The sequence below is a fragment of the Poecilia reticulata genome, linkage group LG19, assembly GCF_000633615.1.
Source record: "Poecilia reticulata strain Guanapo linkage group LG19, Guppy_female_1.0+MT, whole genome shotgun sequence".
Classification (NCBI taxonomy): Eukaryota; Metazoa; Chordata; class Actinopteri; order Cyprinodontiformes; family Poeciliidae; genus Poecilia; species Poecilia reticulata.
Window position 1 is genome coordinate 21,246,039 of NC_024349.1, and position 19,315 is coordinate 21,265,353.

General features: G+C 39.5%; 3 protein-coding genes across 3 annotated transcripts in view; 1 reads left to right on the plus strand and 2 right to left on the minus strand.

Moving 5' to 3' along the window:
- Positions 1–212: 212 nt before the first annotated feature.
- adprm (ADP-ribose/CDP-alcohol diphosphatase, manganese-dependent) lies at positions 213–4,159 on the minus strand. Its single transcript, XM_008437741.2, has 3 exons — positions 3,401–4,159; positions 2,031–2,150; positions 213–872 (listed from the first exon to the last, which is right to left on the minus strand). Exons 1-3 carry the CDS (start codon positions 3,963–3,965, stop codon positions 586–588), a joined length of 972 nt encoding a protein of 323 aa, XP_008435963.1. The 5' UTR covers positions 3,966–4,159; the 3' UTR covers positions 213–585.
- A 385-nt stretch (positions 4,160–4,544) lies between these two features.
- rsph1 (radial spoke head component 1) lies at positions 4,545–8,268 on the minus strand. The gene is made up of 7 exons (XM_008437742.2): positions 8,117–8,268; positions 7,835–7,948; positions 7,638–7,743; positions 6,722–6,812; positions 5,899–6,034; positions 5,560–5,631; positions 4,545–4,779 (listed from the first exon to the last, which is right to left on the minus strand). Exons 1-7 carry the CDS (start codon positions 8,165–8,167, stop codon positions 4,663–4,665), a joined length of 687 nt encoding a protein of 228 aa, XP_008435964.1. The 5' UTR covers positions 8,168–8,268; the 3' UTR covers positions 4,545–4,662.
- A 3,171-nt stretch (positions 8,269–11,439) lies between these two features.
- gas7b (growth arrest-specific 7b) overlaps positions 11,440–19,315 on the plus strand; it is a 55,166-nt gene continuing 47,290 nt past the window's right edge. Inside the window, exon 1 of the mRNA XM_008437743.2 lies at positions 11,440–11,888. Coding sequence (XP_008435965.1) covers positions 11,709–11,888 — 180 coding nt within the window. The 5' untranslated portion in view covers positions 11,440–11,708. The remainder of the gene's footprint in view (positions 11,889–19,315) is intronic.

The following is a 19,315-nucleotide window of genomic DNA, read 5'->3' on the forward strand; positions in this document are numbered from 1 at the left end:
GAATTTGTTTTACCTCCATCAAATTACTGAAGCCCACCACTTAAAGTGAATTAATCCATGTTTTAAAGTTACATTTAAAAAGTCAATCTTTTTACACCCACAAATGTAAAGAAAGGAAATACAAAATACATAAACACACTGTTGATGCACACCACAACCTCCGACTCATATTAAAAAAAGTTATGAATGTATCACACACTGCCTCCATTCAACACTTATTATATAAATGTTTTTTTTATTATTATTATTATAGTCACGGATTTCCAGAGTAAATTCTAAGAGATCTGCGTTTAAGTCAGTGCATAACAACTCATTAGTAGAACCTCAGTTCTGTACAGTGGGATACAAACCAACAGCAGCAACCATCATGAATTTCTTAAAAATATTCCTATATAAATAAATGTGCAAACATAATTATTTTCGATTCAAACTCAAGTACACGACATTTTGGGAGACATTGCTTCATTTGTACTTCATTTGTCGGTCTTCCGCTATGAGACGTACATCTCGTCAATTAAAGTGACCCAGAAAATGTGCGGAACATTTTTAATGTCGTGACAGTTCCCCCCCATACAGGCTGAGTCATCAGGAAAACAGAAACACCCGGTCCATGACCCTGCCGCTCCCCGTCAGCTCCATCCTGTCCGGGTAGACGGAGACTGTGGCGTAGGCGTCGCTGTCGGGTCGGGTCTCGATCACCCCGTCCAGCGTCAGGTGGTGTGCGCCTGTGTCCAGGCAGTAGCCGCCGTCGTGGGCGTGGCCAGCCATATAACACACCACGCAGCTGTGGGAGCGAATGATGGCCAGGAGTTCCTCGTGGTTCCACGCGAGGCAGACATAATCCGTGGTACCGGGGTGCACTGGAATGTGACCTAGGTAAGGAAACAAGAGATATAAAACATCTGGAATCACTTGCTACTTGGTTCTGTCTTCCGTGACCGTATTTTAGCTGCCTTTCAATCTGCCTGAGGAAAAAAGATTTTTTAAATTTTTTTTTTGTTGTATATAAAAATAAATAAATAAATAATAAAACGTTGGGGAAGGTGCCCCAGTCAAAAATGTTAATTTCTTAGTAGGCAGATGGTACAAAYCCCAGATTCATTTTATTTTTGGGTAAATTAGGAACATTACAAAAAAAGAAGAYAAAACAAAATACTACTTTATGAAGCAATAATTTAACAAAAAAGGAATATACATTGCTGAGTTTATGAATTGGTGTCTTACCTATTCATAAACTCAGCAACCTACAGTAATGAAAGATAACCCTAATGTCCATATACATAAGTACGCATAAACACATTTATATTTAAATATGAATATACCTGCAACACATAGTAACATTACATGCATACATGTTTGCACAATACATACATCAAACTTTTATCATTTTACATTTTAAGGCTCTGTTAAAGAATCTCACAAAGATTTAATCATTATTCAATTCTTTAAACAGTTTCATGCTGATAACTGAAAATCTTGTAGATTTTACTTGACTTTTCTCTTTAGCATGTTAAAATGTTAACAAACCTCGCAAATTATATTTACTCTCTGTTAATTTAAATAATTTCTGAATTCCAGAAGGAAGACTTTTGTTCAATACATTTACAGTACTTCCAACATTTTTATATACCCTAAGTATTTAAAAGTATTGCTTTGATAAAATGTTTATCAGTTGACAATAACTGACTTTATTCATAAGCAAAAACAGTGTTTTTTGTCATTTAGCTTATATGTCAACATGTTATTTTTATTTGAATTTCTCCATATTTATGAACAATATGACAAATGTGGAACTGTTATCTAGAATGATCTCTAAATAATTTCTCTCATAAACTATCCATTCCATCTCTACTTATAAGCAACTTTACACCAATACCACTGAAGCCTGGTTCAAACTAAGCTAACAATAAGCGAAACTGTAAAGTGACAATAAAACTACCATAACCTCCGGCTGCATAAGCCCGAGCTTCTCAGTGGCTTGTTAGTTCAGGGATGTACGGGTGTGTCGCTTAGAAACAGGTTTCACTTACTGACAAGAGTAACTTTTTCTTGTTTCTCATCCGCCACAGACAGCAACGAGTCCAGCCAGTCCAGCTGTTCCTGACTGAACCCACCGTTGAACATCGTAAACCGACTGTGGCACTGCAACTCTGCGAAAAGGCACAGCAAATGTTGAAGTCCACGAATCACTTGGCTAGGCTGATTTGATAACTTTTTCATGTTTTTGCATTTTTGTTGCGTTACAACCACAACCTCCTGAGGATTTTATACCACACAAAGTAGCACAGAAGGAAAATGGTGAAATGTAGAGCATATAGCAAAACATGCGTAAGAATGTCGAGATAAAAATTGAACTTTAACCTCTAACGCGAAATGCTGAGGGTGGAGGAAAGCCAACACCGCACATCGGCCTGTACACCAATTTAACAACGAAACATGGTGGTGGCTGCATAATACTGTGGAACAGGTTTTCGTCAAGATGGATGGAACTATCCATCAGCCATCTTTTTTTTTCTTCCACGCCATAATTATGCACTACTTTTTGTGAGTCTGTCAAATAAAAAAAAATCTAAAACATTGCAGTTGGTTTTTGTAATGTGGCTATAGCTGCGTTTCCATTACAAATATGCGCAAGTCCTTGTCGAAATTCTGCTAATGTCGAAAAAGCACAATTTCGCAATTGCGTTGTTTCCTTTGAGTTAAGAAATTAAAATCACACGTGAATAAGCCTGTTTACGCAATGAGTCATTAAAAATACTGGCAGCGATGGATGTAAACGGTTAAATGAGATATATCCATAATTCAGCCACGGCGCTAATGCTAACGCCATCAGAGAAGGCGTAGGAGCAACAAGCCACTTTACTTCCGTATACTCGGGAGCATCTACTATGAGGCGTTTTGGGAACGCTGTAGCCAGCAATTTTACATAAGCGCTATGGACTCAATACACTCAAAAGACACAACTTTTTATGAACTGTGTGATGCTGTGAAAGCTCCAGTGGAGCCAGCTGCACATTGTCAAGGAACAAACAACAAAAAAAAAAAAACATCCTCCTCCTACTATTTCCTATCGTCTTCTTCATGGTTTTCACCAGTAGTAACATCCGGAAGTTGATCACGTGATTCATGTGGCGCGAAAAAAAGTGTTTCCGACAGTTTTGCGAAATACATCTATTTCGACATGCTTGAAACACCACCTCGAAAAAAAGATACATTTCATATTTGCATGTTTCCATTAAGCGAATTTATTTTTCGTAATTTCAATTTGCGCAGTTCTATGGTTAATGCAAACGCCGCTAATGTGGAAAAAAAAAGTTCAGCTTTAAATAGTTTTGTAAAGTCTTGCTTTCACTTTTGATGTACATTTGTCCAAAAATGTACATTATATATTTCTATATACCTGGCGGACAGTTGAGATCCTTGTTGTTGTTGTGCAGCTTAATCAGATTCATGGCCTTGTTATACCGTTCACTTGACTCCGGTATACCCAGCAGGCTCACATCGTAGGCATCCAGAACAACAAATACAAACCCGGGGAAAGGGCTAAACTTGTAGGCGTAGATGTCACCCTGCTTCGGTCTCCAGTCCGCGTTCAGGCTGCTGTCCAGCGACGACCCCATCAGCTGGCTCCTGCTGAAGTTATAAAACTCATGGTTGCCCCACACGTGGTGCACCTTGACGGGGCAGGAGGCGAACTCCCGCATCACSGTGTCCAGCGCTCGCTGCGAGGCGCCGTTGGGCTTGTTGAAACCGTCGATCACGTCCCCGAGCTGGAGGATGAAATCGGGCTTGACAGCCGAGTCGGACCAACTTTCTAAGGCGTTCTGCAGCAGCTTCAGGCTGCTCCGGTAGTACCGCTTCCTTGTCCGGGAGAAATTGAATCCGTCATCAATGTCCGCGTACTGAATGTCAGCGATTACGCCGAATGTAAACAGCGGCGCCGGTTGTCGTGGAGAGAGGTCCATACCGGAGTTTCTCTGCCAAAGAGCGGGACTCCTGTGTCCACCGAGGGAGCGACAACACTGACCCGAGACCCAGCTTCCTGGATTACCTTTACATACCGTTCAGTTTTCTGATCAATCCCATGTTATTGACACCGGTAGCACACACTTAACGCCCAGGGGTTACTGTGTACTACGGTATGGCACAATAAAACTACTTCCGGTGCCGCAATCGTTCAAAATAAAAGCCACATACCCATGGAAATGCATATATGAACACCAAGGTTCCAAAATATGAAAAATATATCCAGAAAAATTCATTACTTGGAATTCATTACCATGAAATCCAAAATAAAATCATTTTGGAAAACTGTCCCTTTTGACAGTTGAAATGCCTCAGTTACAACACTATTTATTAGCGTTGTCATGTAAACTAATAATTGAATTTCATTGTAAAATGGCATTACTAACCCTTAAAAGTTTAATAAGTATAATGCTGTGGTTGTAATTTACATTTAAAAAAGAGGACATTTAATGCATTATTACAATAAATTTACTAATAAGATTTCCTTCCAGTATTAGAAAAAAAATACTGTTTTTAGTTTTCATTCAAACTTTTTATTTCTGAATATTTAATTAGTTCTACAAGTGTTTTTTTGTTGTTGGTTTTTTTTTTGGTAAAGTATGTTTCTACTGCGAAATGGCAATTTCGGAAATGTGATTACTGCTGTCCCTCTTCATTTTCCTTTGGAAGGGGAACGACTGGTGTCAGGCTAGTAATACACTCAGGAGACCACTTGGGGACACCATCAGAGGGCATCGTTTCCTCAGGTTGATCCTATAAAGAACAGAGGGAGACACAGACCAATCAAGAAGAAATGCTAGAAAATGATCCGTAAGATTTTGCAGCAACTTATTTTACACATATAAATCAGGCAGAAAATTATGACCACATTCCCAATGGTGTAAACAAGAGCTGCAGTTTTGGAGAAAAGATTATAACACCAAAATGGTATACTGGAAGTGTCATGTGTGCCACCCATATACAGGAGCCATGTTGAAGAGATACTTAAGTGGTTGTAATGTTATACCTGATTAGTGTGTATGGAACAAATCACAAGAGTGCCATGAAGCAAAATATGCTATTTGGAGCAAAATAAGTAAGTTGGAAAAATATCAAGCACTAAATATATTCTAAGGGATTCCAAGGTTGGAAAAGGTTTCAAAATATCGCCAACATGCAACCCATAGATGTGTCTGCTGAATCATCGATGCTACAGACAGAAGTCACAGGATTGACTCAAGAAGAAGCAGCACCTTCTCCACGACCTCTGACTTCCCAGAGAAAATATTTTCACCCTTCTGCTCAGTGTCCACACACTGAAGGTTTAGAGTCGGCACAGTTAATGTTGTGTCAGGTGGCAGTGTGTCTGTGTGTGCAGTCATTCATTTTTACAACCTTACCAGCAGCCAATAAACTCAACATGTGTTTTCATTGATAGATAAATGCAGGGGGATTGTGTTGATGGCAATGATTTTTTTTTTAAATTAGAAAAACATTTATTATATCTATAAAATAAGTGTTTATTATGTCTTTGTAAAATAAGTGTTGATTTACCTGATCTGGTTTGAGGTATTCTCCATGTTGCTCACAGCCAATGTCAAAGACGTACTTTCCAAGTCCTTGAGGCTGCAAAACAAGATTCCATAAATCGGCAAAGATGCCTAATTTATTAAATGATGTCACCAGTCAACACTATCTACCCAGGATAAACCAGCAGTTAAAGTAAGAATATTGTTTTCTCTATTGCAAAATGGACTGTGGTTTTCACACTTGTAAAACCAAACATTTGGTCACCGCTGCACTTCTGTGTCCATCGCTGCACCATTAACAACATACTCAATCTACCATGCAAGCATATGAAACTGGCTGATCAGTTTGTGAATCCAAACTTACACAGTTCTTGACAAAGTTGCCCTCGTATCTGTGCTTAGCGTAGATGTATTCCCCAAATGCATTCATGTTGCCGTTCTCCCATGTGCCCCTGTACTTTGCACGAGTGTCCTTGTAGAGGTAAGTGCCCTGACCATGTCTGGGAATCACACAACAGCACTGACTTTAGAGGTTTCAAGTTCATTGTCATTCATCAAACTCACAACTTTGTAGGGTTGAAACTTGGTTAAATAAAATTACCCAAACAGTGGGCCATTCTTTTACAAATGGCATCAGTAGAATGTGCTGGAGAAATTAGTCTGATCCACGAAGGAGCTAGGTAGCACATTAGGCTAGGTATACACTGTGTCATTTTTGGCTGATTTTAACATTGGAATGCAAGTGAAAAGAGTGTTTCTTTCACACTTTCTATACTTTCTACAGAATGGCAGCGTTTTCCAAGGAAGAATATTCGTTTTTGTTGACCATTCTCTCATTTTTGGATCAGCGTCCCCACACTTCTGGGTTTCTGTTCTCCTTCTTTGCATATCCGTATTCAAGAGTCCAACATGTCGCACCTACGGTTTTAGCTGTCATTTTGCATGATGTGAGAACATTAGAACAGGAATAGAATACCACTGAAAATGTCGTGCAGCGTTTGCCCAGTTATGCCGGACTTATGGGATCTCCGTGTAGCCTCTAGGTTCCAGATACCAATGTAGAGCTTGAGCGGTCTAAAGGAGTCTATAAGCCTCACTAGGGCAGCGCTGTTTGCACAGCAAAAGGAGGGCCAATACTTTATTGGTAGGCAATCATAATGTTATGGCTATTGAGTGCATAAATATACCTCATATGCTGCAGCCATTCTCCATTGTAAGTGTCTCCATTGGGGTAGGTGTAAACACCATGGCCTTCTCTCTGGTCTTCTACCCAAGTTCCTGTTAGGTAAAAGACAGCCTATGATGTCTTAGGATAGAAGTGTCCTATGACAAATATGACCTAGTATATAAGTAATATAAGATGTGCGGATTAGGGAAAAACTGCAATAATTTTTCACAAATCCACATGACTGTTGCTGTCTTGCAGTCATATGGCGTATAACCAAAACACCAGTTTAACAGTAATAAATGTTGGGCTACTCCAAAACAGTATTATTACTTTAAGTCAGAAAAACTTGATCAGTTTTGGGGCTATCTGTATACACCTATAGTATACACCTAAGTTGTTTTATAAAGCAACTTCTAGGATTTGTTCAATGGTATGTAGGAACTGAAAAAAAAGGTGAATTTCAATTTGACAATGTTTCTTTGTATTCTGATGTTTAAATATAAGTTTCTCCCCATAAATATAGAAATACCTGTTGCAAACCACAATATTTAAATCTTATATTCTATGGTACGTTTCATAGTTTATATTTTAAGAGCAGAGCAAAAAAAATTATAATCATTCAAACTGGTCCTAAAGATTTTGTCTATTGATTTTCCATCAAGGAAAATGGTCCAAAAATCTACATAGCAGTACATTTTAACTTCAAGAATGGTATAGTTATTACGTCTTTCTGATTTTTTTTCTCATGATATAAAATAACTAATTGAGTTGTTTTATCTTACACACCACATACCTACTTTGCTCATTTAAGATAGATTTTAAAAGTTAAAGTGGCATTGTTGTTTTTTTTGTTTGTTTATTAATTTATTTTGTCTTGCTCTCCTTTGTAACACTGTTCATTGGCAACCCCTGTTCTGAAAGCAGGAAGGCCTCACCTTCGTATTTGGATCCATCTGGGTAGTAGAACGTTCCCTGCCCATGTTTCTTGTTCTGGACATAATCTCCAATATACCTTGCCCCGTTCCTGAAGCGGTATGTCCCCTGTTGGATAAAACTGTCAACAAGCTTCCAGAAACAACACATGACAATTTAATGCCCCCCCCCCCCCCAACAATATCCATATACAACCCACGCTTCCGTGCCGCTTTCCGTTCTCATAGGTTCCTTGGTAGATGTCACCATTGGGTAGAAGAGCTTTACCGAATCCGTGTCTCTCCCCTATCTCATTTCTCCCTCCGTCATATTCCTGCACCAGTCGGACACACGCACGCACGCACACACGAAAAAAAAAAAAAAAAAAAACATAGAGAAAGCCAAGGCAACAGCCGAATTTCAGTCTGTACACTCTATGCTAGTTAGCCTTTTGTTTTTAACTTACAGCTACAAAGTAAACACACAAATTGCTTTATCTCACCCCGAGTTTATTTCGGTCGTCCTCGAATTCCTCAGAACTTTCATCCGACATTATTCTGGATGTCTTCAAAATCAGCTATTACGTCTGAGAGGAGATGGAAAGGCTTGAAACCTATAGCTTTAAAAAAAAAAACGGAGGTGTTTTTTTTTTATTATTAGTTTGTCGTTGTCATGACAACCAACAGTCACACGTGACTAACTACACATCGCTGTTTTACTGTCTTCTCCATCTTATTTACATTTTTTCGGTAGAATAATATTCGGTAGAAGTAGGAGTTATGGGTTTAGTAGGAAAGAAAGGAAAGGATAAATATTTCCGAGTGTTTTTCTTTAATAAATATGCTCAGTGATGATCTGGCCACGGTGCACCCTTCTTTTCTCACAAGTTCTAACAAGTTCCAGCTGCTCACCAGGGAAAGGCACCTGGTGTTTGAGTTCCCATGTTAACAACGCACCTCACAATATTAATGTGGATTTGGTGCGAGTCTATTGACTAATTTCTATCACGAAAATATGGAATTTCCCTTTCTTCACAACCTGCATTTTTGCTCACTCGCCAGCAGGGTGCAGCAGAGAGCCTTTTTAAACAATTTTATCTCTACTTAAGTTATCTTCAATTTCCTGTGAAGAGCTGACTTTAAGTTAACTACCTTTAACATTTCTAATATTCAAGTGACTGCAGTCAAGCTGATGGCTTCATCTTGTTATCAGCTCTGCTTGCTTTAAGCAGAACTCAAGCTTCTGAGTACCTTTTGTTCCTTGTGTTAGCAGACGTTTTGCTCATTCATCACAAATAATAATATTAAGAAGAAAAAAAAAACTSCAGATGGTTGACTCTGTGCGTCATATGCCAGTGTGTTATTTTATGGCTAAAAATAAATGCGATGTGTCACACAGTGGCACGGAGGAACAAGACAAATGAGGAACTTGAAGACACACTTGTTGACTTTTCATGCTAAATGTCTGTTTTTACAGAGGCAGACAATAACTCTTAACATAACTCAAGTCAGTTCAAAAATACTTTCTTAATCCAAATGGAAAATCAATGCTGTTGTAACTCATATTATTGGGTTCTTCAAAGAGTTATTAGATGCTGATGGCTGTGGGCAGGACGGATCACCTGCAGCAGTCTATACTACAGCATAACTGAAGAAGCTTCTGAATGAAAACACATTGCTGTTATGTGACACCTTCATGAAGAGGATTCTCGGTGTAGTCTGCAATGTTCTTCATTTTATGAAAAATCATTCCTGGCACAATAGTCWCCAGAGTTCCCAAGAACAGAACCAGTCTTTTTTATCAGGTCATAGTTTTTTTTTCCCACCCCCCASCCCCCCATATATTTCATAGAATTTTCTTTTTTAGGACACAACAAACKTGAAATTGMAAACTTGCACTTATACACACTCACACACCCACCATTCAAACTTGCATACATCATGTTTAGTTCCAAAAATATGCAAAACCCTTCAGATCAAGACAGAGAAAATGAAAAGACAAWATATAAATAGAAGCTGTAGTCAAGGCGTCCATTCAGGACGCCCATTAATAAGCTCCGCCTTCAGTCCCTATGACGTTTATATATGGCTCCCAGAGGTTCTCAAAGTTGGGATGTATGTTAGCTTTTCCAGTAGATTCCAATWGATCTCCTGGCTTGAAGAAGWGYATAGTCTATCAACTTAGTCTTCCTCTCCAATTGTTTAAATCCCATTGGGTATAGTCCAAGTACAGAGTTTAGTCTCTAAAGGGATTTTCACATTAAACAATTCAGATAGACACCCGATAACATCCCTCCAAAATTTCTGTATTTTAAGACATGCCCACAGACAATGGAGAAGAGTTTCTTTTTAGCAATAAGCATTTTGTGCAAGCATCTGGAATATCACTGGACATATAATGAAGSCTAATTGGTGTTATATATAGGTTCTCATAAGCCATTTATATATATAAKGTCAGAGTTGGGGTCCAAATGGTTAACTTTGAAGTGCCTTGTTGGTGAAATGTGCAATAAACTTGATTGATTGATAATCTCCCCTTTTTACAACATATTTAACATTTTACCATATAAGACACTGGTAAGTCCCTTCGTTTTTTCACTGAAGTAAATATGCAGCAAAATGTGCAATACAGAAAAACAAATATATACATACATTGAATCAAATATTCAAATAAATCAGAAGTGGGTTTAGATAATCTGTTAAAAACAATCTATTGAGTTGGATGTGTATACCATCCAGCTTACCATACAATTTCCTGTTACATCTTCCAAAATAAAATCTGGCAATATAATTTCACATAAGGTAATCCTTTGTGAACAGTAAAAGGCTATTTCTGCTTCATTAAAAGGAAATTTACCAGGATGTATTTTTCTTAGGTCAATGCATTTGTGGGTTGAGTAGCAGAGAGCCCAGGAAAAACTTRTCAAATCCTTTCTGCGAACGTGAAACAGCTTTTTCTGCTACTGACTCTTGTTTGGTGTTGTTTATTGGATTGGATCAKTGAAGTTTGATGAAACAAGACATTTGGTACTTTTGTAATTCCTCCTTTCCTGAAGGACAGAATATCAAATCTGATCGGTTTTACTGTCCACAATGAAGAAAAGTGACCCAGAGAATGATGTTGCTACATTTTACACTGAATCCAAAAAGTTAATTTTTTTTTCTCTTATCTGACTCAAGAAGCTTGTTTGAAATTTAGCCTGTGTCCACTCGAGTTGTAGCAAACTGTAAACATGAATCTGTTGAAAGTAGGCTACTTTCATTACTTCTTGGATCTATCCCATGAGGGTTGGATTTCTTGGATGTGTGACCAGTAATTGAGGACAGATTCTTCCTCTGGAGATGTGGATCCTCCAGAGTTACCATGGGGCGGTTGGTTTCTCTTCTTACTGATTCTGCCAGGCAGCTTGCCAATTTAGGAGTTTTTGAAAGGTTTAGTCACTATATTTTATAACCTGAGCTTCTCTTGACATTCCTTTATTAACTTGTCTGCTGGGTTTTTATTTAGGGGGTATCAGGGTAACCTGGACTGAATAGAAATACACATCTTTTTTCTGAATCGTTTTCAGATGTATAGGAGGGGCATAGCCTATACACCTGAAAGAGGACACTGTCTTCAGAAAGAAACGCGAAGAACGGTTGAATTTGGTCAGGTTAGATAAACAGTGCATGGATATTACTTCACGACTACGTTGGTAAACTTATAGTTGGTTACTTCGCTGTTTCGGGCTACGGAACAACGACTGCAGATTTTATTTTGAAAGCAAACCACGCTAACTTCCGGTCGTTTGCTTTCACGCTACCGGCAGCTTCACAGCGGCGCGCGCGAGTCTTAACGGAGCTGGCAGACGGGCAGCTGGAGCAGCAGAGCGATAATCGAGGGGCGTTCTGACAGGAGCAGCTGGAGGAGAAAACCCTGCTCACCTTCTTCCCACCAGCCTCACTCACATGTCGAGGACATCGTTGGATAGCGTAGCCACCCGCACGTCTTTTTGAGCATTTAAGTTTGTGTTCTTCGGAGCGAACCTGGAGGGGTGGAGAGAGTTCATCACTGGCCACAGCACCGCTGTCTAAGTGGGAAGTTTTGCTCCGGAGATGTCGGGCTCGTTCTGCAAAACTTTGTACCCGTTCAGCGGGGAGCAGCACCAGCAGGGACTGAGTTTCGAGGTCGGAGAGATTATTAAGGTGACCCAGGCTCTGCCCGGAGGATGGTGGGAAGGGGAAAAGGATGGAGCCAGGGGATGGTTCCCTTCTAGTTATGTGCAGGTTCTGGAGGTAAGCACTTTATTTTTTTTTTTGGGAATTTGTTTCATTTGTGTTTTTCTTATTAATGAAAACGAGCTCAATATTGCAAATCCAGCGAAACAAAAACTTGTCTCATAGACTGAAGCGCTGGTAAATTGTTTTCCCGTGGTGTTTTCTCTCTCTCTCTCTCTCTCTCTCTCTCTCTCTCTCTCTCTCTCTCTCTTATCAAATTAACTCCAACCTTCCCAACAATCTGCAGGCTGGGTCACTTCCTCATTCCAAACACATTCCAGGGATGTGCTCAGGTCTTTTCTCTCTCTGAATGCCCCCCAATAACCCCTGCTGTCCCCACCCCTCACACCCGAGATCTGATCCCCCAGRAAGTTTTGTGGGGATCTGCTGCAACCCAGGGAAGGAGGGAGAGGGGGGCTACTTCCAATCCCGGAGTAGTAAAACCCAAAACCAAAAAGCCACAGCAACATTTTAGAAGTTTTATTTATTATTTTTCACATAGGGAAAGGGATATTAAAACCTGGCTTTAAGGGGCAAAAAAATGACATATAAGTAAGTGAAATAGAAGAATAAAGGGAAATGTTATTCCTTCACAGTCCATTTAAATAATTTGTTCAGTTCCTTGAAGACAGTTTGAAGAACTGGACTTTTTCTGAATTTTGATCACATGTAACGTTGGGAGACTTTTATTTTTAACAATATGTTTGAACTTTACAATCAAAGATGCAGTCTGGAAAATTCTAACATTGGATTTCAGTAATTTCCCAGTGTGGATATGGTATTCAATATTCCACTGTTTACATTTTGTTTCCTTCCTTGCATACATTCTTCTGTCTGTAGAACGTCCCTTTGTCCTTCTATACCCGCTGTCCTTACTTTGCAGTCAATGGTGAAAAGTGTCGTGTTGCTCTGTGTTTCAAAAGGATTGGGAAGAAAATCATAATTCCTGCAGCCGTAACGGACGTAGAAACACTTTCTTACAAGAAGTACCAAAAACGAAATTTGTGATCGTGAGCCTTCGCTTTTGAAGATGCAGCTGTTCTGTCTGCAGTCAGAAAATTGTAAACGTGCGTTGCACTGCTCTCCATTGCTGGGTATGGCAAGCAGGCCTGTCGCAGTAAGCAACAAATCAATAAGTCAAGTGATAAATGAAAACAAGCTCAATAATTTTAATTTGCTTGACTTATTTTGTCTACAGAGACTTCATAACTCATTTTATTTGTTATTTCTGTTCTTTTGTTATTATTATCGTGATGATTTTTGCAGTATATTACTTGAAAATGACCTCAACAAAACAATATTATCATTTATCGTAATAACTTTGGGGACAATTTATTGTCCATTAAAATTTGTTGTGACACAAAATTACTACATAAAATAAATAAATTCAGTTATGTTTGTACTTATTAAAATTTGTCAGGTCCTCTGCTTAATCTGCATTAAAACCACAAATTTAACAGTGGAGCCATAGCCCCCTCTGAGCCCCCCTCAAGGTCACCACTGCTACTTTGGGCTTGTTTTTTTGTTTTTTTTATTTTTTTTTTTGTTTTGGATGATAACAGTGGAGGAGCCAGTGACGCCACCCTTTGACAGTTTGTTATAACTTTATCACATTCTCCGGCCTGACTGGGAAGCGCTCCACACAGAACCCCGTTCTCCTGGGCTCGCTCGTATGCAGACAAAACAAAATCCTTATCTTATCATTTGCGGAACGGAGCCAAACGGGACGGGGGTGGAGGGGTGGGGTGTTCGCTAAGGTGTTAAGATGCACGGCATTCCCTGACCTGTGCAGGATCAGCTTGAACTCATCTGCGACTGGACTGATGCTTTGAAGTTTGGAGCAAGTTCTCTGTTCTCTGATCATTTCTGAATTTGACTGATTATCTGTGCACTTGCATCGGGGAAGAGAGGAAGAAGAAAAAAGAAGCTGCACAGAACATATTGAAGTGGTTCCTTAAGTGCCCCAGGTGTTACAGGAACTGGACTCCATACTCGACGAGTTGACGACAAACGCTCTCGTCGTCGTTGTTTCACATGTGCATCTGACTGGGAGCGTTTTGAATGCCTTTCTTGGTAACTTTTCTTTCATGGCGTTGTGTGCCTCTTTGTGGTCAGGCTGGAGCTCTGGCATGTCCAAGTTGGGAGTAAAAAAAAAAAAAAAAAAAAAAGCAAATATTTGTTGGTCTAAGCCAGTCAACCCAGACCTTCTGAAGTCTCCCTCTTAGTTTGCGAAAGCTGCAAATGGAAGACATCTGGGGCTCGTATAATGACAGTAACGAGCAAGTAGAGTTATGGAGGGAAGCTGGATCCATCTTCACCAAATTTAGTGCTAAATTATGACCAACTCTTACTTGTAAAGATGCACTGATTAGACTTTTCTTATGATGCCAAATTCTTTTWTTTTTCTTCGAAGCCTGACCTTACCGTTCCCGTTTTGATTAATTTTAATTAACACTAATTAAACAAAGAAAAAAAAAACTGTCTTGCAATTATGAAGCAATAATGAGATTATCCGCCTTTATCCATTCAAGCATACATCCCTAACCTTGATTCATTCATGCGAACGTATGAGGGAGTGTTAGGGCAAATGTAGATGAAAGTAAAAAGAAAAAAGTATCGACCAAAAACATTATTTACCGTTAAAAAAAACTTGGATATTCTCTGTCAAAAAGTCACAAATTTCCATGAAAAAAAGAAGTAATTTTCCATGTTTTAAAGGTTTAGCCGTGATATTTTCTGGCATTGTAAAGTTAAAAAACAAATAAATTACATGAAAAAAACTCAGAAGTTAACAAAGATTATAAAGTCAATCATTTGCTACAAAACATGCAAGTTGTGCTCCTCTCCTGAATTTATTGCTGATACTTTGGAGAACATCTGTTTTTTTGTTTTGTTTGTTTTTTTGGTTTTTTAGGTAAGAGAACACCCTAAATTTTGACATTTCATTCCTATAATTGTGGAAAATGAACCTTATTTTTCTTACAAATGTACATCTCCCCCCACCCCACTAAATGTGAGAAATTAACCTAGAAATATAGAGAATATGTTTTTGTTTTTTATGGTAGAAATCTACTCTTCCACAGCCACAGTATTATATATATTTTTCTTTTATCTATAGCCAGTCTAAAAAACTGTTGCACGTATCTCAATCTGTGGTGAACTTATCACACACTTTCTTCACTTTTTAAATTTTTTATTCGAGTCAAATGAAAAGTCCAGTCATGCAGCCACGCCAGGCTGGACGTCGACAGTTCTGTCGCTGCAAACCTTAACCTCACCTCTACCTCAGCGGTTTCCTGCTCTACTTTCTGTTTGAAGTGAACAGGACAAAACATGCAACCACGAAGCAGGGGAAACGATTGATATCAGCTGCTTTTTACCGGGACAGTGGTGAATGAGAGCCACTTTGGTGGATCAAAATGAGATAAATTTCAATGTTGGTTGAGAAGTTTTGCGGTCTGGAGTGCGTCTAAAAGTTCCATGTTGTGGAAACTGCAGGATGGCACAGAGAAATGACTAATGGTGGAACCAAAAGCCACTTCTGCTTTTCCCCGTGGCGGGGTATTTTTGTTTCTCATCCCTATTGCTGCTTCAGGTTTCTGTAGTACTTTCACAATTACAGTTGATCATTGGCTTGACGTGCGTCACTCACACAGATGAAGGCTGGCATGGCTGGGTCACCCAGCGGAGGGGAGAGGAGGTGGAGGGGTGTGATGTGTCAGTTGTCACCTTCAGGTTTGTGGTTTCCTACAACCAACTTCATTGTTCAAAGCAAAACAAACCATTGTCCATTTAATTGCCAGTGTAATGAAGAGCTTGTATAATACTACGATATCGTTTAATATTGGGTTCAAGCTCAAATGATTTGATGTTAATACACTGGATGTTTGCTTTAATAAAGGGTTTCAATCCAGTATTACTGGTGGCGTAGTAGTAGCTAGTAGCCTACTTTCATCATGTATGTGTGGTGTTTTTTGTACCCTCCTCCTGACTTATACCTTTTGTAAATTGAAATCATTTAGATTGTTGTAGCCTATTTGCTAACTGTTGCTTTAGCTGAAGGATACAAATGATGGCAGGTGTGGATCCGAAATGCGAAACGTTGAAACTGAATATTGATGGTGGAAAAAGTTCAGAAACAAATTTTGTTGATCACATAATCTGGCAAACATGCTGCACAAAATATCTTTCCATGTTGTGTATTTTTTTTATGTAATTAGCAAAGAGATTAACAAATGTGGACAGAATCTTAGAATCTTTAAAATATTATTTCAGAGGAGGGATACAAAGTTCATGGATCTTGTTTGCTTTTTTTTTTTTTTTTTTTTTTGATAAAAGAGGCCTGAAATGAAACCCAGTGTGACCAGCAGGGTCAGAAGGAGGCCAGGAGGATATTATGTTTCTAAGGAGACGGTTTCTAAGGAGAGCATCCAGAGCCATGTGACAGTGATTCATTCCAGAGCTTTGCTTATTACGGTCCACAGCTCATCTAATGAGGAAGAAGGAAAAAAAAAAACCCCGAAATGAGTTGAAACAGTAATGATGACTTATGTTTTTACGCCCAATAACTTCCTGAAGGTTTCGTCCAAAACGGAGAGAGCGCTTTTATCAGCAAACACACACTCTTTATTTAATCACTCAGTCAACCTGCTCTGCTGCAGGTAATTTGCCAGCCTCCCTGCAGTGATTGGACCTGTCAGGACTATTTCAAGCCTCACTCTAACAGTGTTGTTGTTTGTGCGTCGGCCTCAGGAGTGATGTCCTATAACTGTGTTTTGTCTTCATGTTAATCTGCTTCGGTGACCCTTAAATTACTACCAGTGTCTGATGTGTTTTCACTAGAGCATATTTAACCTGTCTTATAACACAACACAGTAAGTCTTTATAGACAGAAGTTTCTTAGGAATGACTTTTTTTTTTTTGGCACCTTGACTAATCCATTCCCATCATAACAATGAAGTTGAACTTAATTGAAGCGCTGTAAGATTATTTTCCCAGTGTCTAGGTGGGAAAATAGTGCCCTAGTATCTAGGTGAACAGATTTTAGATTAAGTAAAGGGTTGGTGATGTCATGAAAAGTCAAATGTTTGTAAGGTGATACAAAGACTTGATCTGCATACAAATTGCCTTGGGCACGGCACACTCAACCATATGTAGTCGCTGTCCCACCATAGTAAGTGCTAATGGGTGAAGCAGGTCCAGCCAGTGACAGCAGTATGCTAAAACAACTAAAAAATTTGTGATGGCCTCCATTCTAAAAAGGCTTTAAAGGGCTAAACCTGTAAGACAATTGACCCATTCATCCATTGTTTTACACATTGTCTGGAATGCTACTTGGTACCAAAAGTCATTGTTATAATGAGTTAAGTAATGTATATCAAATTCCACACATTTTTGTTTGTGATCGTAGCACAGAAAGTAATTTTCTTCTTCATCAACTGGTTGACATGTAATTATCATTACTTTTTTTTTTTTACTGATGTTTTAAATTAACATAATATAAGTTATGTTTCCCAGGCCTGAATAAAGCCACCCAAATTAAAGATTGAATTTTTGCAAATGTATTAAGTGTAGAGTCATACAGTCTGAACACAACACTTATCAAGGAATGCAGACCATATCTACAGTAGATTCTGGCTTGGAAGTGTCTTTTTAAAAAGGGGAGTGACAGGACGCCCTGCAGAGGTCTGTGTTTGGGGCCATCTGCAAAATGACTGTCACCGGGTCGCTGGCTTTAACAACTGTATGACATTCTTTCAGAGCTCTGGGGCCACAACAAGACATTTCCATAAGAAACCAGGGCTCCCTAAGAAATGTTGTTGCCGTATCAACATGAGCAGTTAACATGTAATGGAAGCCATCTGGAGGGGGATCCTTCCTCCCCCGCTTCACCACAGCAATGCCTTCATTTGGCTGAGAGTCTTGGTGCTTGTTTCTTACAGTTGGAGTTTCGATCATTTCTGAATTCAAAGTCAGTTTGTTGGTGTTGTAACCAGTCATGGCCTGCGATGAGATTCCTTCATGTTCACAGTAGTAACACAAAAACTTGAAGCACCTTGATTGTCTATCACAGCCAAATTTGTCTTGTTTGCACTAAGGCATCTGACTTTTGTTTCAGTGACATAGGAAGTGATGATTCCACAGCGAAATAACCCCCCTCTCACCTCTTTACTAACATTTGACACTGTAGCACTCGTGATATGGTCACTAGACAATCCAGGATGTCACAGAATTTTCTGACTTCTCAAAAAGCCATGCCTTGTGGGCACTGCACCTCCAAAAAGCCGCTAAGGACACAGAATCAACACCACCATGACCGAAATATTGCAGTAATGACCTGCTATAACACTGCATATTCTCACTTCGGGATGCTAGATGCTTAAAACTCACAGTAATACTAACAGCACCACTTGCTGTCTGATTAATTCAGATTTTTTTTCCACTATAGAGCATTGAAATGCCATGAAAAGTAATGTTCCCTGTCATGACTCAGCAGAACACTGTGAATTCCACACCAATGATTTCTGTGTACGTGTATTATTCGGAACAGAAACCCACTTCATTCCTTCACCTTTAAACCCAAATAACAAAATTGCAGAGTGCAATAACATAATGTATCAGAATGTTTTAGCAGGGTTGAAAGCATAACCTTTGCATATCTTGTTTTCTCCAATCTAGATCTCATCCTAGATTTTTGTTTGCCTCTAAATTGAACTGGCCTCTTTTGTTGCAGCATCACTGCTTCTGTTCTCTTTGAATTCCTTTCTCATTATGCTACCTGTAGCCAAGGGAACTACAATAAGCACTCTGCAACAAGTGGCAAATTTGCGAGCCCTTTCTGTCTCTCTAGTGGCTCTCCCGCTGGAGAGTCAGCCGTTATGAAACAGCGGGCGGCGGCAGGCTTGTAGCGGGGGTTTGGATGGCTCTGGGTTTCATCCCTGCAGAGGAACGCCTGAGGTCACATCACTGCTGCGCAGCCTCCAGCACACAGTCAGGTGTTTCCCCTCCGTGCTGGAAAACTAACACCACCACCACCACCATCCCACCGTGCTGATGTCATCCAGAAACACAGTCATTTGGTTTCGCGGAACATATTCAGAGTGGAAGTGTGAAATATCAGCTGGTCGTGAAGTGCTGACTGCGAGGCCCAGATAAACCACAATCTGGTGTTTGTTTTCACGAGGGAAAATAGATTTGTGGATTTTTGCATGTCTATTCCATCTATTCATGGAACCACCAGGTAATGCAGAAATGAAGCTTTGCTACGTAGCAACGGTCAAAACAGACTTATTGTTCAACACGACCACTGGTTGTCCCTGCAGTTTAGAAAGAAACTATTGAGATAACGAGGCAGAATTTGAAGGCTAATTTAAGCCTTCATCACTGCAGCTCGACTGTACACAGGAATACATTCAGAGCAATTACTGTTATTTTTAACTCTGGCT

What these genes read in the sequence shown, in the direction of transcription:
- rsph1 (XM_008437742.2), bottom strand. Translation starts at nt 8,167, where the DNA reads ATGTCGGATGAAAGTTCTGAGGAATTCGAGGACGACCGAAATAAACTC. An exon ending in ACGGAAAGCGGCACGGAAGC is followed by an intron (nt 7,744 to 7,834) that starts GTGGGTTGTATA and finishes TTTATCCAACAG; the next exon opens with GGGACATACCGCTTCAGGAA. An exon ending in AGATGGATCCAAATACGAAG is followed by an intron (nt 6,813 to 7,637) that starts GTGAGGCCTTCC and finishes TTTACCTAACAG; the next exon opens with GAACTTGGGTAGAAGACCAG.